Source organism: Lissotriton helveticus, chromosome 11 (genome assembly GCF_964261635.1).
Source record: "Lissotriton helveticus chromosome 11, aLisHel1.1, whole genome shotgun sequence".
Taxonomy (NCBI): domain Eukaryota; kingdom Metazoa; phylum Chordata; class Amphibia; order Caudata; family Salamandridae; genus Lissotriton; species Lissotriton helveticus.
The window spans coordinates 1056170607-1056195431 of NC_136072.1; the positions used below are offsets into that span (position 1 = coordinate 1056170607).

General features: G+C 48.0%; 1 protein-coding gene across 2 annotated transcripts in view; it reads right to left on the reverse strand.

Annotated features, from left to right (window-relative positions):
- Positions 1-24825, reverse strand: part of ZCCHC8 (zinc finger CCHC-type containing 8) — a 309991-nt gene that overhangs the window by 131476 nt on the left and 153690 nt on the right. For both annotated transcript variants that reach the window (XM_078667571.1, XM_078667572.1), the window contains exons 9-12: positions 19488-19630; positions 4871-5013; positions 4465-4589; positions 4031-4117 (exon numbers count right to left, since the gene is read on the reverse strand). In XM_078667571.1, the coding sequence (XP_078523697.1) occupies positions 4031-4117; positions 4465-4589; positions 4871-5013; positions 19488-19630 (498 nt within the window). The remainder of the gene's footprint in view (positions 1-4030; positions 4118-4464; positions 4590-4870; positions 5014-19487; positions 19631-24825) is intronic.

Below are 24825 nucleotides of genomic sequence, written 5' to 3' on the forward strand. Positions count from 1 at the left end.
ACGTGTGGAGACTGGTCGTTGCGGGGGTGCAAGTGTAGTAAAAAGGGAGTGAGAGTGGGGGGGGGGGGGAGATGATGGAGGAGTGGGGGCCATGAGTGGCGGGAGTGCAAAGAGTGGGGGGGGGAACGATTGAGAGAGGAGTGAAGGCTTGGAGTGGCGGGAGTGCAGGAGTGAAGGCTAGGAGTGGCGGGGGTGCAGGGAGTGGGGGGGGAGATGTTGAGGGAGGGGTGTAGGTCAGGAATGGGTTGAGTGCAGAGAATGGGGGGGGAGCTGTTGAGGGAGGAGTGAAGGCTAGGAGTGGCGGGAGTGCAGGGAATGGGGGGGGAGATGTTGAGGGAGGGGTGTATGTCAGGAGTGGGTTGAGTGCAAAGAGTGGGGGGGAGATGTTGAGGGAGGAGTGGGGGCCAGGAGTGGCGAGAGAGCAGGGAGTGGGGGGAGAGAGGTCAAGGCAGGAGGGGGAGCTAGGAGAGGCGGGAGTGCAGGGAGTGGCGGGGGTGGAGAAAGTGGGGGGGGGGGGGGGAGTTAGGCTGGGAGAGAGTCGAGTTGTGAGGGTCAGAAGCGGTGGGTCGTTCCGAGACGTTAGTTGGAAGTGTGGAGTTCTGGTTCAGTTGGAGTGGAGTCTGTGTGGAGGTCCGACGGTTGGAGAGGTGCTCTTTGAAAGTGGGGAACAGGTTGTCGAGTAGTTCCAGGTTCCTGTCTGTGGATTGAATTAGGACAATCCTGTTATTGTAGATAGTAATGGCTGTTCTGCCTGGGAAGAGTTGGGATGGTGCGATGGAGTGTTAGGCCATGAGCGGATTTCCTGATGGTGGAGACGTTGAGTAAGGTAAGGAACGCTTTTCTCCATTGAGCTCTGCGTGTGGTGTGGAAGATGATATCGGTGTTCAGGGATCCATTTACCGGTGAGAAGTAGGTGTCGGCAAAGGGTGTTTCAGGGTGGGACCTCAGGAAGTTGTGTTTAAAGCGTTTAGCCGCTTTTTTGGTGAGTGCGGGTAGTTTATTTTATATGTGTGCTTGCCGCTGTGATCCATGTTAGGATGGCGTAAAGGTGGGTGTGGGAGAGTGAACAGAAGAGATATACAAGAGCACAGATAAACGCAGACAATAAGTTACATGGGTCAAAAGAGACACTAGTGAGAGATCAAAATATATGTGGTAGCAATAAGTGCATTACAGGAATAAAAAGTGAAATGGGTGCAGCATACACAAATATACAATAACCAGATATGAGTATAATACTGATGAAATACTGGAACAAAATACAGATGCCAACAACAAGTTAATGCGTCAAGTGACACTAATGAGCAGCCAGGAATTGCATTAGAGGAATAAAAAGTGAAATGGGTGCAGCATACACAAATATACAATAACCAGATAGGAGTATAATACTGATGAAATACTGGAACAAAATACAGATGCCAACAACAATTTAATGCGTCAAGTGACACTAATGAGCAGCCAGAAATATATGAGTTAGCGATCGGTGCAAAGTGAATTGGGTGCACGTTAAAAATATCCAAGGTACAAGTAGAAGTATAATAATGCAATAAAGGCAGACACTATCACAGGAGGTGTAGATACATAGCTATGTAAAGTGCGCTGTAGATGAGATTAGTCTAAAAGAGTCCAGTTCTTAGGGTAAGGTCACTTTAAAGTGAAAATGACTGGTCCATAATGGAGGTACAGGGGGTGATTTATTGCTACAGTTTTATGTCCCCAGCCAATTTTGAACAGAGGAGGTATACCAGATGTGATCGAGTGGGGTGATGTAAATACCTTTTTTTGCAATTTCTGCTCAGCAAGCTGGTCAAGATGTCTGCCAAAATAGAGTATATAAGGCAGGAGTATTAGTCCTTTGTCTGTTGTCTTTATTTGGAGAGATCAGTTTCCCTTTCTATTGAGGGCAGGTCGAGTTAGTCCTGCTTCTATGTTGGTGCTTCCTAGTTGCTGCTTGGTGGGGAGGAGAGAGCCTTATCTCCGTTTAGGCGACCCTTGATCTAGTTGGAATGCAGCCTCACAGTCATCTGGGGGCGGTGGTGTAATTTATTGCTCCAGTTATAGCCCCCGCCATTTTAGACAATGGCGATAATGTCCAGTCGGCGAAAATAGTATTATTTGGACGACAATAGCCCTTTAGGAAATCCGGGCAGCGGGAGAGAAAGCCGACAAAAGTGTTAGGAAAGTAGACTTTTGTGCACAGACCTTGTGAAAAATTCAGGCGGCCACCCCTGGACATGCTGCAGCTCCGCTCATGTTAGATCCCGGTGGCAGCAGGGGGGGTGACTATTATCGCTGCGGGCCGCCTGGCTCGATCCAGCTCCAGCTCCGTTCTCTCGAAAGTCTCCACGGGTGTGGGGTCGCCCTCGCTCGCCTGCGCTCGGTCCGCTCTGCCGCACATTTGCTTCCACGCTCGCGGCTTCACAATACCTCAAGGGGTGGAGTGGGGAGGGGGGGGGATGCTGAGCTCCCCTTGGCTGCAGGGCGCCTATTTCCACCGTTGTCGCTGTGGTGCGCAGGATTCAGCCCCGGAGCGAGCCGCCAGGCACAGGGCTCTGTGGTGCGCAGGAATCAGCCCCGGAGCGAGCAGCCAGGCACAGGGCTCAGCGGGCAGGACAGGGTGCACAACTCCCAGCGTGTGCGGGGCACCGGGGGGCTTGGCGGTGCTTGCAGGCGCGCAGGACCACTCCGCAGTGGGGTTCCCGTTCTTCCTGCGCCAGCAGAGATCCAGGTCCAATTCCGCGATGTCCTGCGCTAACGGTGGTGTTTGCAGGCGGGTCGGACACCTCCGGTGGACCGTCACAGCTCGACTCGCAGGCGTACACTGACACGCGAGCAATGTGCACCAGTCGTCCACAGCAGGCTCCAGGCAGCAGGCATCCGCGTCGTGTTCCGCATCTGGCCAGGGCAGGGCCTATACCCATCGTCTGACTGCTTTAAATACCTGGGTATATATATATATCTCTCCAGACCCGCTGGTCAGACATGACCGTAACCTTGGCCCCCCCTGCAGCGACTCAGAAATTACATCACGCATTGGAAGACACTCACACTATCTCTCTTGGGTAAGGCGTCCATTTTTAAAATGAGATCTCTCCCTTGATTCCTCTATGCCCTCCAAAACTCCGCTGATCCTGGCCCTAATGCATATTTCAAAGAAATCGTAGGACTCCAGAGAGACCTTCTGTGGACTGGGCGACCGCGCTTAGCCATGAAACTTACTCTCAGTTGGTATGACGGTGGTATTGGATTGCCGGACATCAGGAAGTAAGCTTCCAGGTGCCTCCTTAATATCTGGGAGCCTACCGATTTAAACGCATATGCAACACAATGGGTCACGCTCGCTTGCATAATCGCCAATAGAAACATAGCTGAACTTTGGGGGGCCTTGCATGCACCTACTGTGACTGACTGGGGAAAAGACCTCGATTGGAGTACGTTGCGTGAAAAAACAGTATATGTGGCCTGGGGGTCTAAAATATGGGCCCATTGGAATGCTTACCGAGGAGATATTTGTTCCCCCCCCTCAAGAACTAGACAACGAAGATTGTCCCTCCCCGTGATTTCCAAACTCGTTCACTGTAATTATACGCTATTTCCTTTATAACTCGCTGTACCCTGCCTACTGATCATTGTGACTATGTACCATCATGTCGAGATAGCTTAATAAGATTTCTAAAACAAAATAAGATTTCTAAAACAAAAAAAACAAACAAAAAAGATACAGACCAGAAGTATATTTTAACATAAAATTAAGAAATGAAAATAGTATAGTGCCTTCAAAAGCACTTCTGCCATTTGACCGCATTTTGGAAATTGGAATTTTAGAAACAGGAGTACTGAGAAATTGGCAAATTGAAACTATTTTTAAAAATATTTCAGCCAAATAGTAATATTTGTTCATGCCAAATGTTCCTGCTTCAAATTTCAACTATGCAACATAGATAAAACACCGAGTCTACCTCAAGCAACTCATCCACAACATAGCAAAGTAGGTCTATCTAAATATCTGTAAAGGTGTATAAATATTTACCGTAGGAAAAGTAGAAGCAAGGTAGTTTGCAAAGACATCCTTTTGATGGAAAGACTGCATAGGAATGGAACTGTACATACGAAAATCCTGCATAGATGGAAATATGAAAGCCAAGTTACCATAAATAAATATTGGAAAAAATTGATGATTTAGCCCTTTGGCAAGGCATTTTTCATGGGACAGTTAAACTACCAAAATTGCCTGCCATGAAAATGTTACATTTTCTAATTTCATAGTACACATAGGGTGAAATAAAGATCAGGTATACATATTTGCCAGCATAAAGCATTAGTTTTCCAAATTCATGACAGCAAACAGAGAAGTTGTGTAGCTAGCTGAAGAAGGCTCCATAAAACATACAATTGTTGATTAAACATTTAATTTAATGTTGGTTAAGTGCAAAATGTGAAACCAAGTTAAGAGAGCAAACTTACGTCTGCACATCCTCGTGGAGCTGCTGTATTAAAGCCAGGATAATTTACCAATCTGGATAAATCGTATGATACACATATTGGCTTCTGAGGGGTTTCCCCATCTTCAAGCTCCCCATCACTTGTATCTAAAGATAAAGAACATCAGATTACCACTCATTTGGAATACCACATTTTTTTGACCAAATCACTGCGGTTATACAAAAAAAAAAAAAAAAAGGAATATTCCTGTTGTAACCAATTGTTTCCATGTAGTTGTTTCAGCAAGACAGGGGAACACTTCAGATAGGTACAATTCATCCTTTCATTTCTAAACAAAAATCAGATCTTATACACAAAATATATTCCAACTATATTTTTCAGAGAATTTTCAACCCAAACACTTTAGAGACTTTCCATTGTACAATACCTTTGCCATCATATAGTGAAAGCCCAGAGTTTTCCATTTCAGCCTCTTTCAGCCACCCAGGCGGATAGCCCAGCTGACGCATGCGGTATATGAAGGGTGGAAGATGATTTTCTGAGACACCAAGTGCCTCTTGAAGTTCACCACTAAAGTGAAAAATGATTCAATATAAAATTTGAGTACAGCGACAACCTACAAATGCAGGTTTACAGACGGAATTGTGCAGTATTATGGACCATATTGCATTCAATATGCAGGAAACACTGAATAAAGCTGCATGCACTAGTTTGTTCTTTCAATGACTGATAAACTTACAATTTAAGCTGCAGCATTACGCACATTAACAGTACTGTATCACCAACAAATACTGCATGGTTTGTACTAGGTTTCCAAAACCGCACATCTGGATAAAATACTATATCACTCTGAATTGAAACATACTTACTAAGGCAATAGACCTGGTGGTCCCAAATGAACATGGCTGCTCAAATGTTATGAAACTGATTACCTACCCGATAACAGTTTTGCCGCGTGCAACTGATCTAAATTCTAATGAATTGCAAGTCTAGCAGTTAGGTCTGGTAATACTGATTAATAGGTTTTACTTTCTGTGCATCGACCATAGGAAGGTTCTACAACATCAAACATAAGCCACAATGCCTCAGGGCATCACCACCCTCTTCAAAAACAGTTTTTTACCATTTAACCCACTAGCCTTTTTAGGGCGAGGCCTCCGCCCACGTAAGTGGGAGGAGTTTCGAGATCCTAATGTTAAAGAAGAGAAAAAAAAAAGTATCTCCTAGGGCTTTGGCGAGACAAATTCCACACATTCCTTAGTGTGTTCTGTCATCTGGCCAGTGATTCGTCTTCGTTGTGGTGTCGTTTTAATAGGCTTGAAGTGATAGGGTAAATGTCGTTTTCGTCCGCCATGTTGGGCATTTTTCGTTCGTGTGCGCGCAAAGAAGTACATTAATTATAATTAGGAGCTGTCAGGGTGTCTCCGTAAGTGAATCCAGATGGCCGGGCGCGTTCACCATTCAGCAGCGCTCAGCGCGCAGCTGCTGCATGCCAGGCCGGGAAAGGGCTTCATTAGCCTCACTCATCCGGCGCTGAGACAGGCCCCCTCCCTCATCTGTATCGGTGAAACAGGACAGATGCAATAAAGAGTGCCTAGGAGCTGGCTAGATGCACCATAGAGCGCTTCGAATTGGGTAAAAGATGCCCGTTTCAAAGCATGCCACATGCAACTTAACATACTTACAAGCGGGCGTGTGTGTGTTAGAAACCAACTAATGTTAAACCATGTGTCCGCTATCACTCACTCTCTTCTCTCCACTACTGAACAGACAGAATAAGAGGGCCACTCTGGTCAGTCACTCATGAGTGACACTAAACTCTTCCCACAAGACCTCTGCAAATTATTGCGATCAAGCACTTCCTCACAGATGGTACCCGTTCGGTAAAGCGCTTTGGCGACGCGTCAGAGGCATGCAGGCTACACCCCTACCTCAGCAGCAGGAGCATTAACCCTCAGGACTGTTTTACCAGCTAGTGCGCTTCCATTTTATTTCGGGCATAGCCGCCTGCGTGTGATGGGACTACGGGCAGTGCAGAGTGCAGAATCAGAGTGCAGAATCAGAGTGGAGAGTGGAGAGTGGAGAGTGGAGAGTGGAGAGTGGAGAGTGGAGAGTGGAGAGTGGAGAGTGGAGAGTGGAGAGTGGAGAGTGGAGAGTGGAGAGTGGAGAGTGGAGAGTGGAGAGTGGAGAGTGGAGAGTGAGAGTGGAGAGTGGAGAGTGCAGTGCGAGAGTGCAGTGCGGAGAGTGCAGTGCGAGAGTGCAGTGCGAGAGTGCAGTGCGAGAGTGCAGTGCGAGAGTGCAGTGCGAGAGTGCAGTGCGAGAGTGCAGTGCGAGAGTGCAGTGCGAGAGTGCAGTGCGAGAGTGCAGTGCGAGAGTGCAGTGCGAGAGTGCAGTGCGAGAGTGCAGTGCGAGAGTGCAGTGCGAGAGTGCAGTGCGAGAGTGCAGTGCGAGAGTGCAGTGCGAGAGTGCAGTGCGAGAGTGCAGTGCGAGAGTGCAGTGCGAGAGTGCAGTGCGAGAGTGCAGTGCGAGAGTGCAGTGCGAGAGTGCAGTGCGAGAGTGCAGTGCGAGAGTGCAGTGCGAGAGTGCAGTGCGAGAGTGCAGTGCGAGAGTGCAGTGCGAGAGTGCAGTGCGAGAGTGCAGTGCGAGAGTGCAGTGCGAGAGTGCAGTGCGAGAGTGCAGTGCGAGAGTGCAGTGCGAGAGTGCAGTTTGAGAGTGCAGTGCGAGAGTGCAGTTTGAGAGTGCAGTTTGAGAGTGCAGTCAGTTTGAGAGTGCAGTTTGAGAGTGCAGTTTGAGAGTGCAGTGTGCAGTGTGAGAGTGCAGTGTGCAGTGTGAGAGTGCAGTGTGAGAGTGCAGTGTGAGAGTGCAGTGTGAGAGTGCAGTGTGAGAGTGCAGTGTGAGAGTGCAGTGTGAGAGTGCAGTGTGAGAGTGCAGTGTGAGTGCAGTGTGAGAGTGCAGTGTGAGAGTGCAGTGTGAGAGTGCAGTGTGAGAGTGCAGATTGAGAGTGCAGATTGAGAGTGCAGATTGCAGGTGGAGAGTGCAGATTGCAGGAGGAGAGTGCAGATTGCAGGTGGAGAGTGCAGATTGCAGGAGGAGAGTGCAGATTGCAGGTGGAGAGTGCAGATTGCAGGTGGAGAGTGCAGATTGCAGGTGGAGAGTGCAGATTGCAGGTGAAGAGTGCAGATTGCAGGTGGAGAGTGCAGATTGCAGGTGGAGAGTGCAGATTGCAGGTGGAGAGTGCAGATTGCAGGTGGAGAGTGCAGATTGCAGGTGGAGAGTGCAGTTTGCAGGTGGAGAGTGCAGTTTGCAGGTGGAGAGTGCAGTTTGAGAGTGCAGTTTGAGAGTGCAGTTTGAGAGTGCAGTTTGAGAGTGCAGTTTGAGAGTGCAGTTTGAGAGTGCAGTTTGAGAGTGCAGTTTGAGAGTGCAGTTTGAGAGTGCAGTTTGAGAGTGCAGATTGATAGTGCAGAATCAGAGTGCAGATTGCAGTTTGAGAGTGCAGATTGCAGTTTGAGAGTGCAGATTGCAGTTTGAGAGTGCAGATTGCAGTTTGAGAGTGCAGATTGCAGTTTGAGAGTGCAGATTGCAGTTTGAGAGTGCAGATTGCAGTTTGAGAGTGCAGAGTGCAGTTTGAGAGTGCAGAGTGCAGTTTGAGAGTGCAGATTGAGAGTGCAGATTGAGAGTGCAGTTTGAGAGTGCAGATTGAGAGTGCAGATTGAGAGTGCAGAGTGGCAGTGAGTGCAGAGTGGCAGTGAGTGCAGAGTGACAGTGAGTGCAGAGTGACAGTGAGTGCAGAGTGACAGTGAGTGCAGAGTGACAGTGAGTGCAGAGTGACAGTGAGTGCAGAGTGACAGTGAGTGCAGAGTGACAGTGAGTGCAGAGTGACAGTGAGTGCAGAGTGACAGTGAGTGCAGAGTGACAGTGAGTGCAGAGTGAGTGCAGAGTGAGTGCAGAGTGAGTGCAGAGTGAGTGCAGAGTGAGTGCAGAGTGAGTGCAGAGTGAGTGCAGAGTGAGTGCAGAGTGAGTGCAGAGTGAGTGCAGAGTGAGTGCAGAGTGAGTGCAGAGTGAGTGCAGAGTGAGTGCAGAGTGAGTGCAGAGTGAGTGCAGAGTGAGTGCAGAGTGAGTGCAGAGTGAGTGCAGAGTGAGTGCAGAGTGAGTGCAGAGCGAGTGCAGAGTGACAGCGAGTGCAGAGTGACAGCGAGTGCAGAGTGACAGCGAGTGCAGAGTGACAGCGAGTGCAGAGCGACAGCGAGTGCAGAGCGACAGCGAGTGCAGAGCGACAGCGAGTGCAGAGCGACAGCGAGTGCAGAGCGACAGCGAGTGCAGAGCGACAGCGAGTGCAGAGCGACAGCGAGTGCAGAGCGACAGCGAGTGCAGAGCGAGTGCAGAGCGAGTGCAGAGCGAGTGCAGAGCGAGTGCAGAGCGAGTGCAGAGCGAGTGCAGAGCGAGTGCAGAGCGAGTGCAGAGCGAGTGCAGAGCGAGTGCAGAGCGAGTGCAGAGCGAGTGCAGAGCGAGTGCAGAGCGAGTGCAGAGCGAGTGCAGAGCGAGTGCAGAGTGACAGCGAGTGCAGTGACAGCGAGTGCAGTGACAGCGAGTGCAGTGACAGCGAGTGCAGTGACAGCGAGTGCAGTGACAGCGAGTGCAGTGACAGCGAGTGCAGTGACAGCGAGTGCAGTGACAGCGAGTGCAGTGACAGCGAGTGCAGTGACAGCGAGTGCAGTGACAGCGAGTGCAGTGACAGCGAGTGCGAGTGACAGCGAGTGCGAGTGACAGCGAGTGCAGAGTGACAGCGAGTGCAGAGTGACAGCGAGTGCAGAGTGACAGCGAGTGCAGAGTGACAGCGAGTGCAGAGTGACAGCGAGTGCAGAGTGACAGCGAGTGCAGAGTGACAGCGAGTGCAGAGTGACAGCGAGTGCAGAGTGACAGCGAGTGCAGAGTGACAGCGAGTGCAGTGACAGCGAGTGCAGTGACAGCGAGTGCAGTGACAGCGAGTGCAGTGACAGCGAGTGCAGAGTGACAGCGAGTGCAGAGTGACAGCGAGTGCAGAGTGACAGCGAGTGCAGAGTGACAGCGAGTGCAGAGTGACAGCGAGTGCAGAGTGACAGCGAGTGCAGAGTGACAGCGAGTGCAGAGTGACAGCGAGTGCAGAGTGACAGCGAGTGCAGAGTGACAGCGAGTGCAGAGTGACAGCGAGTGCAGAGTGACAGCGAGTGCAGAGTGACAGCGAGTGCAGAGTGACAGCGAGTGCAGAGTGACAGCGAGTGCAGAGTGACAGCGAGTGCAGAGTGACAGCGAGTGCAGAGTGACAGCGAGTGCAGAGTGACAGCGAGTGCAGAGTGACAGCGAGTGCAGAGTGACAGCGAGTGCAGAGTGACAGCGAGTGCAGAGTGACAGCGAGTGCAGAGTGACAGCGAGTGCAGAGTGACAGCGAGTGCAGAGTGACAGCGAGTGCAGAGTGACAGCGAGTGCAGAGTGACAGCGAGTGCAGAGTGACAGCGAGTGCAGAGTGACAGCGAGTGCAGAGTGACAGCGAGTGCAGAGTGACAGCGAGTGCAGAGTGACAGCGAGTGCAGAGTGACAGCGAGTGCAGAGTGACAGCGAGTGCAGAGTGACAGCGAGTGCAGAGTGACAGCGAGTGCAGAGTGACAGCGAGTGCAGAGTGACAGCGAGTGCAGAGTGACAGCGAGTGCAGAGTGACAGCGAGTGCAGAGTGACAGCGAGTGCAGAGTGACAGCGAGTGCAGAGTGACAGCGAGTGCAGAGTGACAGCGAGTGCAGAGTGACAGCGAGTGCAGAGTGACAGCGAGTGCAGAGTGACAGCGAGTGCAGAGTGACAGCGAGTGCAGAGTGACAGCGAGTGCAGAGTGACAGCGAGTGCAGAGTGACAGCGAGTGCAGAGTGACAGCGAGTGCAGAGTGACAGCGAGTGCAGAGTGACAGCGAGTGCAGAGTGACAGCGAGTGCAGAGTGACAGCGAGTGCAGAGTGACAGCGAGTGCAGAGTGACAGCGAGTGCAGAGTGACAGCGAGTGCAGAGTGACAGCGAGTGCAGAGTGACAGCGAGTGCAGAGTGACAGCGAGTGCAGAGTGACAGCGAGTGCAGAGTGACGCAGAGTGCAGAGTGACGCAGAGTGCAGAGTGACAGCAGAGTGCAGAGTGACAGCAGAGTGCAGAGTGACAGCAGAGTGCAGAGTGACAGCAGAGTGCAGAGTGACAGCAGAGTGCAGAGTGACAGCAGAGTGCAGAGTGACAGCAGAGTGCAGAGTGACAGCAGAGTGCAGAGTGACAGCAGAGTGCAGAGTGACAGCAGAGTGCAGAGTGACAGCAGAGTGACAGTGACAGCAGAGTGACAGTGACAGCAGAGTGACAGTGACTGCAGAGTGACAGTGAGTGCAGAGTGACAGTGAGTGCAGAGTGACAGTGAGTGCAGAGTGACAGTGAGTGCAGAGTGACAGTGAGTGCAGAGTGACAGTGAGTGCAGAGTGACAGTGAGTGCAGAGTGACAGTGAGTGCAGAGTGACAGCGAGTGCAGAGTGACAGCGAGTGCAGAGTGACAGCGAGTGCAGAGTGACAGCGAGTGCAGAGTGACAGCGAGTGCAGAGTGACTGCAGAGACTGTGTCAGGGTGCACATTGTGTGAGTGTGCAGAATGAGTGCAGGGTAAACAGTGTGTGACTATGCAGGGTGACATTGGGAGTGTGCGGGTGAGCAGTGTGTGAATGTGTAGGGGCAGTGTGTGAGTGTGCAGAAAACACCACACACACATACACCACACACACAACGCACACACACACAAACCACACACCTCAGTCTCAACACCACACACTTGTCACCACTCAACACAACACACTCACTCCCCAGGCTCACCCCCACAGACTCACCACCACACACTCACCAGCACACAGAAAACAACACACACAACAACACACCCCCAGCCGTCAATGAATGCTTTCACCATGCACAAACACCAACAACCATCATCCATCTGTGCACGCTTTTACCAAGCACACACCCACCAGCCGTCAGTGCACCCTTCCACCAGGCACACACACCTCCAGCCGGAAGTGCACTTTTCCACCAAGCAATCGCAGTATGGTACACTTTACTTTTAAACATATTCATATAAAGCACAGCATGCCATCATTGGTAAAATTACAATTCAACCAAGATACTTCCACTACACACCACATGCACACACTCCATAACACATGGCAAAAAGACATTGGCATTTACAATGCCATTAGCTCAAACTCAAATAAATCCGAGCCCGATTGCATTTCTAATGCTTGTTTCCTCTGCTCCCTTCATTGGTGAGGCATGTGAAGGGTGAGTAGTACTGAAAACATTTCTACACTGAATGCCTGGCTTGCACTTTCTTACTTGCCTGGATGTCTACTGAATATTGTTTAGTAACTGTTACAAGTTGAGCACTGATGTGCAAATTTCTTTTAATGAGATGTTCCCTGTTAATGTGGCCCCTTTAATACTGGTGTTGTGTGCTCTTGGTTCAAAGGTAAGGTTTTTCCATGACACGGAGTAGAGTAGCTGAATAGTTTACACTGTCCGCCCAGCTGTAGAAATCCTTGACAATGGCTGCCCTCTTGGTGGTGCATGTGCCACAAATAACTGGTGTGTAGGAAGCTGGCTGTGTATATACTATACCAAAGTGAGGTATAGTGTGCACAGAGTCCAGTGGAACCCCAAAAGGTAGGCAGAGGTAAAAGTAGATCGCGCCTTACTCTCGATTTGTGGTAGTGTGGTCGAGCACGAAGGTTTTATCAGAGGGTAGTGTTAAGCATTTGTTGTACACACTAAATCAGCAAATGGTATCACACACTCAAAGACTGAACTTTAGACAAATTGGTTTTGTTTAAAAAATATTGTTTTAGTTATTTTATTTTCTAGAACCAAGCAAGCCTGGCACAGGCAAGCAACAAAACCTTTACAGTAGTAATGCACTTTGTAAACAGTTTGAATTGCAATTGTATATGCACTTTGATTTGATTACAGCAGAGCTACTAGTAATGCAATGCTTTTAAAATAATGTACATATATTTTGCAGAGGCTTTTTAGTAGAATGCCAAGTGGATTACTTTACAGATTACTTTTCTTACAAAATGCAGTATACCTGGATACTGCACTGGGACATTGCCTGTAAACAGGTAAGTAAAAGCGTTTTTGTTATTTAGTTGCCATTTTAAAGGATTTCTTAGATTTTCCAACTTTTCACAGAAAAACAGTCAATGTTATCCTATGGAGGAAAATAAGGTTATCGGTTCAAAAGTAAGTATTCGGTTGTGGGAGTTGGTATTCTGGGGGTAGACTCAGGGGTCCCCTAGGGTGAAAGATGCACTCTTGCTACACCCTCAGCGGCGCTAGGGTGGCCAGGTTACAGAGTGTGGAGGCCCAATGTTATCCAATCCCGTGTTTAGCTGCCGACGAGCAGGCCACAGGATTGTGGGAGCAAAGCTCCTGAACTTAAGCTCAGGGCAAATGGGGGTTCAAGCCCAGCACAAAAGGTGTACCCTCACCAGCACTGGGACAGCTGGGTGCAGTGTTGATTTGGGGTCGGCGCCCTGTAACTTTCAAAGGGTAGTCTCCGGTTTGCAATCACTGCAGGCTCGGGGACGAAGGTCTTCTGGGTGCGACCACCACTCGGAGAGGTAAGTTGGGATGTTGGGGGGTTGGTTAGGCACAGTCTGTTGGGCCACTCAAAGCCAGGGGTTGTCGGTGCAGGGGTGCCTTTTAGGGTCAGATCTTACCAGCTCCTGGTCGCGGTTGGGGGGGGACCTCCCGGTCCGAGCATGATAACGGGTGTCACGGTGCACTGCCAACACTATGGCCTTTTAACAGCACGGCACTTTTCACTAACGTAATCGGCACTTATATCACCATAGGGTTAGGTCTCTAGTACAACCCCACTACGACCCCACTCCAAAATGGCCGCTGCGTGCATCCTCGTCAATCTTAAGTCCTCTCTCGCTGTCTACACGCGGCTAATGACTATATCGTACACGGACATCCGGCTTCATAGATAGCCCCAACGGATTCCCGTGTTGTCTTGGTGAATACCAACGCTCGGCACATCGCCCGATTGTGGAGCTTGACCGAGTCCACGCTACCTAAAAACTACGAAAGGTAAGCACACCACGCCCCTCGGCATTTTAGAGCAAGACCGGCTTCTTGCCAACTGCCCTGTTTGAGATTCCTTTTATTCTTTTAGTTATCCTGGAAGAATCGCCGCCCAGCAGTGGCACCCATAAGCAACTGGAGAACTATACTCCCAATCCTTGACCCTCCCCATCAGGAGGACACCCACCAGGTTTCTAGATCTCCTGGATCCCCTTTTCCGGCATAGAGACCCTAGCACGAGGTAATTACTACTCCCTCGCCGCGTCACCTCCTTCACTCTGAGCATGTTACTTAACAATTATCACTGTCTCTAGGTGTCAAACGAGTCGCTTCAAGTAAGCGCCAAGCGGAGCATCGTCAAACCCAAAAGGGCCAACCCACGTTTTACTCTGGACCCTGACAGGTCAGCATACTGATCGGCTCCCAACATGTGGAAGCCTCAGCACTGCGCGGATTCGATAATCCACCAATGTTATGCGCACCCACCATATATCACTATACGTAAGGTCCTTCAATCCACACCGCTGAATCCCAAACGAGTATTGTTAATGACCGCCACACCCTATGTTCAACATAGGCGCAACCTTATCACGCACACGTTCACAACTCACGCATGAATCTTAATTTAAACCGCTGCGACGTGTTCCAGCACCAGCCTAAATCACCGGGGTCCACGTAATACAACGTACTTCGACACTTGCCTGTGCACCCTGACTTTTAATTACCAACAGCCAGCACAACGACGTGTTCTCCGCCACTGTTAACAAATGTACACGCAGTCTGGTGCTGATGTGGTTGGTGCTGCTGTATACAGAATTAGAAACAAGCATGTGGTACACTTATGAAATTGGCTAGACATATGGAGCAAGTTTTAAATAATCCCTGCATTTTGAGATTTCTGCCTTATATTGTTGTTTCTTTCTTTCCTCTCGTCCCTTATTTCCACAGGCGCGTCAACCTAAAACAGGCAACTAATCACAAAGTCCTGATGATGATCCCGGTTCATTAGGAGCTAGGGGATCGAAACGTCGTCGACAGTTTAAACAGTTCTGCAATATATCCACTGAGCTCATTTTTATTGCAGTGACTGTTTGTCTAAATTTGCTTTATTATTTAACCATTTGCAAGTGACAGGTGGCTCCAACGTTTTTTGCCTGCTAATCTTTGTCTCCTCTATCTTTACCTTTCTCTAAACTGTATGTTGGTTCACTCTTGGATAGGTACAGGCTTGTACCCTATCAAATGCTTAAATTTGGCCCTCTTTAAGGTCACTTAATTTTTTATTGTATTGAATAAAATTTCCTGACCCGGCTGGGTACAGGAATTGCAGATATAGTACTGATTCAAGTCTAACTTCATTGTGTGTTTAATCAAGTCAGCCTTAGGACCCTTGTTTTTTATAATAATGAATACTTTTGCTGGCAATGCTTGGTTAGGCTGAAAATGAGTGAGAAGGGACTGAATATTGTGAATGTAGGCTGTATTGGGAGAGGCTAGAGCTTTGTGAGAGTCTAATGTGGCTCCCAGATAGGTTTGTATGTTGGAAGGTTGCATGAACACTTTTGCTGGCAATGCTTGGTTGGGCTGAAAAGGAGTGAGAAGGGACTGAATATTGTGAATATAGGCTGTATTGGGAGAGGCTAGAGCTTTGTGCGCGTCTAGTGTGGCTCCCAGATGCGTTTTTATGTTGGAAGGTTGCAGGTGAGACTTCAACGCATTTACTGTAAATCCTAGTAGGTGAAGTAAATGAATAGTGGTTGGAGTGTGTTGAATACACATTTGGTAAGTGCTGGCTTTGATGAGCCAGTCGTCCAGGTACGGGAAGAATTAGATGTGTTGTCTCCTGAGATGTACTGAGACTACTGCAAGGGATTTGGTAAATATCCTGGAAGCAGTGGTGACTCCAACGATAGTACCTTGAATTGGTAAAGATGACCCGCTATCATGAATCTGAGATATTTGTGATGAGCGGGATGAATTGGAATGTGGAAATATGAGTCTAAGACTAGAGTAGGCATAACATTGCCCTGTCGTAAGTGGGAGCACTTGTTGAAGTGTTATCATGTGAAAATGCTCTGATAGTATGTAGAGGTTTATTTCTCCTAGGTCTAAATGGGTCTGAGGGAGCCATCCTTTTTTGGGGATGAGAAAGTACAGGGAGTACACACCTGTTCCACAGGTTCTATGGCTTCTTTGGACAGGAGAGACTGGACTGCTTGCTGAAGTAGATGTAAATGTTCTGGTGATATTTTGTGAGAACGTGGTGGAATGTTTGGAGGATTAGTGGTAAGCTCCAGGCAATAGGATTGAGGAAAAACAAGGACCCCCTGAACAGTAGTGTCAGCAAACTCCTAGGGCAGGGATAACAATGTGTGAATAAAAATTCCTAGGCAGTTAAAGTATAGGCAAACAAGTGACATAAAATGACAGCGGAGAAAGAAAAATCAAGAAAAATTATATAAAAACAACCATAATTTTAATGAACACAGTTAAAAATCATACAGTTTACTAACTTACAAAAACCGTATGATGACAAAACAATAATTAAAAACCATACACTTCATACAAAGATATTTAGTCATAAAATAGGGACACCCCGGCAACTTAATATCGTTGGTGTCCAGGAACAGTGGCGAATGAAACTCGACGCGCGTTTCGGCGTAGACAACGCCTTCTTCGGGAGCCACACAGTATAATTGTTTGAGAAGAGTCAGAGGGCTTTTAAAGATGTAATCAATTTGAATCCAAGAGTCACAGCAAACCAATGACCGGAGCAGATACAATTCTGATAGATACCGCCTGTCACCTGCTAGATGAAGGTTCCACTTTCTCGGCAGATATTAGGTATAGATCTTGGTCTGATAAAATGTATTTTAGGCAGCAACTTCCTATTCGTTGTATTCACAACGATCTCAACAGATTTGTTAGGGTCTTCGAACACCAATAAATATCGCAAGTTGATTCCTTAAAATGCAAAGCTGTATCTTCTGCAAGAACGGTTAATAAAAATACGTGGTTGTTCTTAAACGCAAAGTTGTCGTTTGAGGCCTCCTCCAATCAATCAGGCTTCTAAATGAGGGGCAGGAGCAGGATAATGCTCAAAATGCAGCAGAGTCACGGTGTATTTTGTGAGAACGTGGTGGAATGTTTGTAGGATTAGTGGTAAGCTCCAGCCAATAACCATGTTGGATAATTCCTAGCACCCATTTGTCTGTAGTTATGGATTTCCAGATGGGGAGGAATTGCAAAAGACGTCCACCGACAGGTGTTAGATGATAGGGGGAAATGTAGGTAAGTCACTGTTTGCTAGGAGAGGGGAAGGTACATGGTGCAGAACGTCCATCTGTACCCATGCCATTGTTACCTCTGTACCCTCCTATGAAGAAGCCTCTGGAAGAGGAGGATTGATTGCTGCCTTTGCAGGGTGCAACAGTAGTGTCTGAAGAGATTTTGGACCCCCATGATAGGAGCGACTAAAGGAGCCACGATAAGGAGACTGTAAGGCTCTCATAGATTTGGCTACTTCTGTATCCTTTTTCATCTTTTCTAAGGAGGTATCTACTACAGGTCCAAACTGATGCTTTTTATCGAATGGGGTATTTAAAATGGATTGCTGGACTTCAGGATTGAATCCAGACATCCTTAACCATGCAGGCCTCCTTAATAGCACGCTAGTATTGATTGCTCTAGCTGCAGTGTCAGCAGCGTCTAAAGCACACCTAATTGATTAATTTCAGATGAGCTTTCCCTCTTGGACTAGGTTTTGAGCTTTAACCTTATGCTCATCTGGTAGAAATTGAAGCAATTGCTCCATCTCGACCAAGTGTGCCCAATCACACCTAGCTAGAAGGGCCTGTGTGTTGGCAATACGCCAGTGATTTGCTGCGTGGGCGGCTACCCTTTTACCAGAGGAGTCTATCAGTTTGGACTCTGTCTGGAGGGGTTGCTTCCCCTGAAGTTTGTGAATTGGCCCATTTACCGGCATTAGAAACTAAAGAGTCAAGTGGTAATTGCCCTTTAATAAAAGCTGGATCTGATGGTGCAGGCTTGTACTTTTGGTCTATCCTGGAGGTGAGAATGCGAGCCCTAACAGGATCTTTAAATATGTCGTCTGCATGTCTCATCATGCCTTTGAGCATGGGGAGAGTGCGAGCTACTAAGGGTTTCAAAGAAGAAGTCTTCTTCTAGGGTTTCTTTATGTAATTGTGCCCCATGATACTCTGCAGCCCTAGATAGAATTCTATGTACCCTACGTTGTCGTCAAGTGGGGGGAAGGCTTTGTAGGGTAAAGGTCTGGGTCATTATCTGTGGGTGAGTCAGTGTTATAGTCCTTCCAGGGATCTGCTGGCAAAGGATCATCCCCACCATTCCAATCATCAGGATGTTGAGGAGAGTTAGTTGGTGTAATTAGTAAGTGATGCAACTGTGGGGAAGGAGGAGGCGGCGAAGGAGGAGGGTTAGGACCAACATGCTTCCTCTTCAAAGGAATATGATAAGTGTCCTCTGATTCTGGTTTACGTTTTTGGAGGCAATTTGGTAGAAAGAAGTCCTGTTTGAGGATCAGCAGAGTTCTTTCTGTTTAGGGTTGGATTTTGGAGGTGTGCTGTCAAAACATGGGTCTTGCTGCAGCAGAGGAGCATTTTTATGTTTCGGACCCAATATTTTCAGCGCCTATGTTGTTTTTGGTGACGAAGGTTTAAGTTCAGATGCCGGTTTTGGCGTTGAATGTTTCGGCTCCGAAGCGGTTTTTTGTTTCGAGTCGGAAGGTTTCGGTGCCTGGTTTTGGCCGACTCGACCCCGATCCAGAAGGCTTTGGTGCACGTTTTGGTGCCAAGCCAGAAGGCCGTGATCCGAAGGCTGAGGTGGGACCGGAGCCTTTTGATTGGGCTGAATAGATTTTTGGGGCAAGGGGCATTCGGTACTCACAATACGTTGATATTGCAGTGCATCTTCCTCCATGTCGGAGTTCAGTTCCGAAAGAGATGCCCTTCTTCTGCCCCTTGCACGTCGTAATCTTCTTGCTCTGAACATTCTCCGAAGATGTCTGCCGTGTATTTAATGTTTTGGCTCAGCATTTCACGACGTTGAGCCAGATGATCGTGTAGAGTTTTCTTAGAACGGAAAGATTTACACGTGTCGCAGATCTGGTCGATGTGCTCCAGAGACAAGCACAAGTTGCACACTTCGTGTGAGTCGGTGTGCAGGAACTTAAGAGTGGCATGGAGGACACAAAAACCCGATTTCCACACACTATCATTTGTGTGCAATGTAGTGTTATCAGTACAACTGTGTGCAGATTTAGTGGTCCTTTCAATGGAAAACGTGCGGTCTGTAAATGACCGCTATTTTAAAAGAAATAGTCTGCATCAAGTCTATTAAAGCTAGATGGGATGCAGACGTTTGTTGTTCCAAAATGTTAGGGAACCACTGCCCTAGTACACTATTGTAGAATGTTTTTTAAGTCACCCAAGATCGATAAAGTCGGAAGCGGAGCTCAGGAACCACATCATAGGGTACAGAGAGAAAGGAACAGACGTCAGTAGGGGTGGCACCTATATGAGTCTCAGCTTTATCACTTCCAGGGCCGCATGGATTTACCATGGAGCTGCACAATGCTACCTACTGGAGCACGAATAAAACTAGATCCAGCCGGGAGATGGAATCAGTGGCAAGAAGTACTCATCAGATGCTAGTTATGCTTCTAAAAAAAAAAAAAACTTATTTGCATTTTACCCCTGGATGACAGGACAATGTAAAGCATGTCAACATATAACAGACATAAAATGCAAAACTAATATTACCATAGATACAACTGTCCAGGTATGCTGTCATTAGAAGTCACACAATCACATCTGAAGATCACATTTAAGTGGCCGTAGAGAAGTAGAAGCACCAACAAAGCAGAAATGTATCTCACATTACCTAATTACTCCTGGTTTGAACCTTGAAAACCGCTCCTCAACTTCCTCTGCATGGTATCGTTGCTGATGGTTCTGATTACCTGCTTCACCACATGCATCCATAAATGCCTTCCTTTTCGCACTAATGGAAGCACCATCACGTGGCTTAAAGACAAACCAATTGCAGTTTAAATTAGCAGCCATGGCAGAGAAGATGGCAAAAAGTATTAAAAGCAAGATACATGTAATCGGTACAGGTAGCATTATGAATAAAGAAACTTGCATTTGCAAGACCTGGCTCATTTATAACACTTAATGAAAACAGTATCTCTGGAAAATGGCACTGCAAATGAGCATTCAACCAATAAGATACTGTATGAACCTTCATGTACAACATCAGCCACCTTAAAACTAAGCAAAACTGTGAAAGGAAAATCTACATCTAGGGCATGAAAACACTTCGAGGTCGCAAGTTGGTTGTGCAAACTAGATTACAATTTTTAAAAATGTAACTAAAGCAAAAGAACTAATCAATTAGAATGAATTAATGTCGAAAGACTCGTACATGTAGATAACCTGTGAATCTAAACGGTACTGTTTTGCTCAGTCTAGTGGTAGGAGAGCGCTAAGAAGGCATAGGTCCAATCGAGGTTAGAATCAAGACTGAAGCAAACCGATGAAATAAAACTACAGTTGAAAATAAAATCTTCATTGGATTCAATCGGGTCCCTCTTGGCACCAACTTCCAAAAGCACTTTGCACCAATGTTTGATCAGAACAGAGCCATGAAATTCTTCCTTGTGGCTTTGTCCAGCCTCTCATAGCATTTAAGTGGTCATCTCTACTGAAATATTTCAAAACAGTGTGGTCTCATTTGGGAGAAAGAATGTTTCACTAGTTAGAGCCATCTGGAAGGAGGATAGTGGCATTCTGCGAAGTGACTTCCCACTGTCCCACTATAATAGATTATTTAGAAGAGTAGCATGTAATGACAAATCATTCTGTGTAAGACATTCTTGGAAGAAATGGATGGAGACAATGCAAAGCAACTATGACGGTTCAGAATGACAGCAAACACTACTTGAAACACAGATTACTACACTTTTGGTATTAAGTATGGTGTATTAAAAAAAAAGCCGGACCAGTCTAGTCTTGTAACAGCTAGTTCAGTGAAACGTTTCAGACAGATCAAGATTCTTTCTATAGGAGGCAAAATAAGATGGAAATACCAGCTACATGTAGAAGCATAAGAGCCATAATTTGGAGACCGGAAAAAGTCTTCCTGTTTCTTCCTGCACATCTTGAACTCTGTAAGAAAGTTGCAGTAACCCCTCCCGCCCTCCAACCCCCCACACTTTTTGCCAGAATTCTGATGCGCCCTGGGTCCATGTCAATCAGGCTCCCAGGACCTGTGTTCTTTCCGGAAACAAACTTTTTACCCCCAATTGGCACCTCTCTGGCCACATGCAAGTCCCTTGTAACAGGTACCATGGGTACCAAGGGCAATGTGACCTGGGAAGGCCTCCAAGGGCTGCAGCACATATTGTGCCACCCTTCGAGATCCTGTACCTTCAAAACACAGAAGGCTGCGTGTTTTGATGCAGATAAAAATTGAGGTGTAATCATGGCACGCATCTGTGTGCCATGCCTGCAACCCACTGCCTATGGTAAAGGGAAGACACTCCTCTAGCTGGGTGCAGTATACCACTGGTGAGGGTACAGTTGCATGAGCACTGGACCCCCTACAGTGTTGTAGGAAGCTGGCTCTGTACATAATATATCAAAGTGAGGTATAGTGTGCACAGACTCCAGTGGAACCCCAAAGGTAGGCAGAGGTAAAGTTAGATAGCACCTCACTCTCTATTTGTGCTAGTGTGGTCGAGCAGTAAGGCAGTATCAAAGGACAGTGTTAAGCATGTGTTGTACCCACTCAATCAGCAAATGATTTCACACACTCAAAGACTGAACTTCAGACAAAGTGGCTTTCTATATAAATATTCTTTGTTATTCTTTTTCCTAGAACCAAGAAAGCCTGACACAGGTATGTTGATAAATACTTTGCAGTAAATATACAGTTTGAAAATGCAGTTGATGTACTTTGAAATGGTTACAGTTTGGATTACTAGTAATGCAATACTGTGGAATGCTGTACATATACTTTGTATTGATTTTGCAGTGAAAATTACAGGCAAGTTATTTTTACGTTACTTTTGAGATTACTTTTGGGATTACTTTTTCTACTCAGTGTGATATGCCTAGATATCGCACTGGGACATTTCCTAGAGAAAGGATAATTAAAGTCAGTTTTGCACAATTGTTATTTTTCAGGTTTCCGTACAAATTCAACTCCACATTTTCAGAGAAAAACAGTCAATAGTTTCCTATCGAGAGAAATTAAGTTAATCGTTACCAGGTAAGTAATCGGTCTTTGGAGTTGAGGTTCTGGGGTTAGAACAAGGGTTCCCCCAGGGTCAAGGATGCCTCTTGATACACCCATAGCGGAACTGGGACGGCTAGGTGCAGAGTGATGAGGCTCAATGTTATCCAATGAGGGAAAAGGGGCCTCCGGTTGGTGGCTGCTAGCTAGCAGGTCACTTGGCTGTGGGAGTAAAGCTCCTGGACTTTAGCTCAGGGCAAATGAGGAAACAAAGTAGCACCAAAGGTGCACCCTCAGCGGCACTGGGACGGCCTGGTGCAGGCCGCTGTTCCGACATCAGGCGCCCTGTTTGCTATGGGGAGCCTCTGGTTTGCAAAGGCACTGCAGGCTCGGAGACGAAGGTCTTCTGGGTGCGACCACCACTTTGAGAGGTAAGTTGAGGGTTGGCTAGGCACAGTCAGTTGGGGCACCGAAGGCCTTGTGGCGTCTGGTGCAGGGGTGCCTTTTGGGGTCGGATCTTACCAGCTCCTGGTCGCAGGTTGGGGTGACCTTCCGGATTTAGGCTGCAGGCATCGGATGGAGGCAGGTCAGGGGTTGCCGGATCTTGAGTCAGGATCGATGGGGGAGGGGGGGCGGGGGGACCTCCTTGTGGTGTTTGCCCACTCGGGCTCAGGCCGTGGACAGTGGTGCAGAGTGGTGCGGATTCACAGTTTCCGGCTGGGTCCAGAGGTTTCAGATGAACAAATCCGGTGTTCACAGGATACAAAGTATTTGGGGTGAAGGCAGGCAGGTCGTCTGAGGTTTTTAGAGGTTGCTGGCTGCAGGACACACTGAGATTTCGTAGGAGCAGGTTAGAGGGGGAGACAGGCCAGTAGGGTTGGGGCCAAGTCAGTAGGAGTCTTCCTTATGTGAGCTTCTGCGTGTCTGTTCAGTCCTCCTTGTAGATTCTTCTGGTCTTAGGAAGCAAGGTTCAGGGGTGCCCCAAATACTAGATTTAGGGGTGTTACTGGTAGGTAAAAGGTAGGGACCAATGGATCCCTTCCCTGGTGTGGGTACACCCTCTATTATGCCACCCTCCAGTGGGAGGGGGAGCATGAACCTGTCCCAGGTTGGCTGAGTCCCCCCCCCATCTTCAAGATGGCGTGGACTGACAGTTGTGCTTCACCTCGCCTACCCCACCTGAGGGGTGGAGTTGGCAGAGTTGGGTACACCTTTCTACCACACTTGTTTTTCCCGCCGGTTCTCTCGCCCAAAGTGGGGTCAGAAACAGTGGGAACCAGTTACTGAGAGCAGCAAGTGGCCTAGGGAAGCTTACAAAGGCAGGAAAGCCTTTGAAGCTTCCCCATCTTGAACCCTGCCCATCCTGGGGTAGGAGGCTTGGCACCTCGTCCCAGGATGTGCATTGTTTCAGACCCCAGAGAGCAGCAGGCTCTCGACACAGGGGTCCAGAAACATGTCTGGTGGTGGCAGCTGAAAGCAGCCACTCCGCCGGGACACTAGCGGTAGGTTGGTTTTCAGAGGTAATCTCTAAGATGACCTCTGTGTGCATTTTTCATTAAAATCCCACACTAGCATCAGTGTGGGTTTAATGTGCTGAGAAGTTGGATACTAAACTTGACAGTTTTCAGTGTAGCCATTATGGTGTTGTGGGGTTTGTAATGGCAAACTCCTAGCACCATATACTCTTAATGGCAGCACTTCACTTACAATTTCGAAGAATGGACTTAGACACTGTAGGGGTACAGGGCTCATGCACCTGTACCCTCACCACTGGTATAGTGCACCCAGCTAGAGGGGTGACAGACCTATGCCAGGGCAGTGGGTTGCAGGCATGGCACACAGATGTGTGCCAGGTCGACTCTTCACTTTGTTCTGCACCAAAATATGCAGCCTGCAAAGGCAGTCTGTGAGTGTAATGGTACAGGACCTCTAAGGGTGGCACAATAAGTGCTGCAGCCATTAGGGGTCTTCTCTGGTCACAGTGCCCTGGATACCTGTGGTACCATTTACCAGGGTCTGACATGTGGCCAGAGATGCCAATTGGGTTTAGGCTTCAAGGCAGTTTTAGGGAAAGAACATAGGCCCTGGGTACCTGATTAGCAAGAGCCCAGTGCACACTCATCAATTAAGCAAAAAGTTGGGGCAACCATTAAGAAAGAGGGCACTTTCTTACAAGTGTCTAAGTACATTCTTAGACATTGTAAGTGCAGTAGTCCTAAAGAGTATATGGCCTGGGAGTTTGTCATTACGAACTCCACAGAACCATAATGGCTTTACTGAATTATGGGAAGTTTTGGTAGCAAGCTTCTGAGCATGATAACCCCACAATGATGCCAGTGTGGGATTTATTATCCAAGGCACACAAAGGGCACCTTCGAGACGCCCCCTGAAAAACAACCAGCCTCTGGTTAGTTCCCTAACTGGTAAACACCAACCTACCACCACGGGACACGTTTCCTGACCCCAGGGGTGGGAGACTTCGCTACCAGGGCCCAGAAACCAAGCCTTTCCCTGGGCGGAGGTGTTCACACCTCCCCCGGGTCAGGAAAAGCCATCTGTGTCAGGAGAGCTTCAAAGGCCTTGCCACTTGCAACGTGAACCATTGTCTTTCCTGTTATCAAGAGTAGGTCCCCTTTCTGTCTCACCCCCTTTTTGGCAAGAAGACCGGCATGAAAAATTATAACACCCCAGAAGCTGTGCCAATCCCACCCCTCAGGTGGGAGAGGAGAGGTGAAGCCAACCCTTCAGTGCCAGACATCTTGCAGATGGCAGGCACTTTCCAATCAGGATTAGGGATTGTGCTCACTCACCCACGTGAGGTGAGCACACCAAGGGTGTAGTCACCCTAAGGTCAGTAGCCCATTGGCTACTAAACTACAACCCACAAAACACCCCCTAAATACAGTATTTAGGGGCAGCTCTAAACCCAGAAGGCAAATTCCTGCAACCTACGAATAAGAAGGACAAAGGACTACGCACAGCA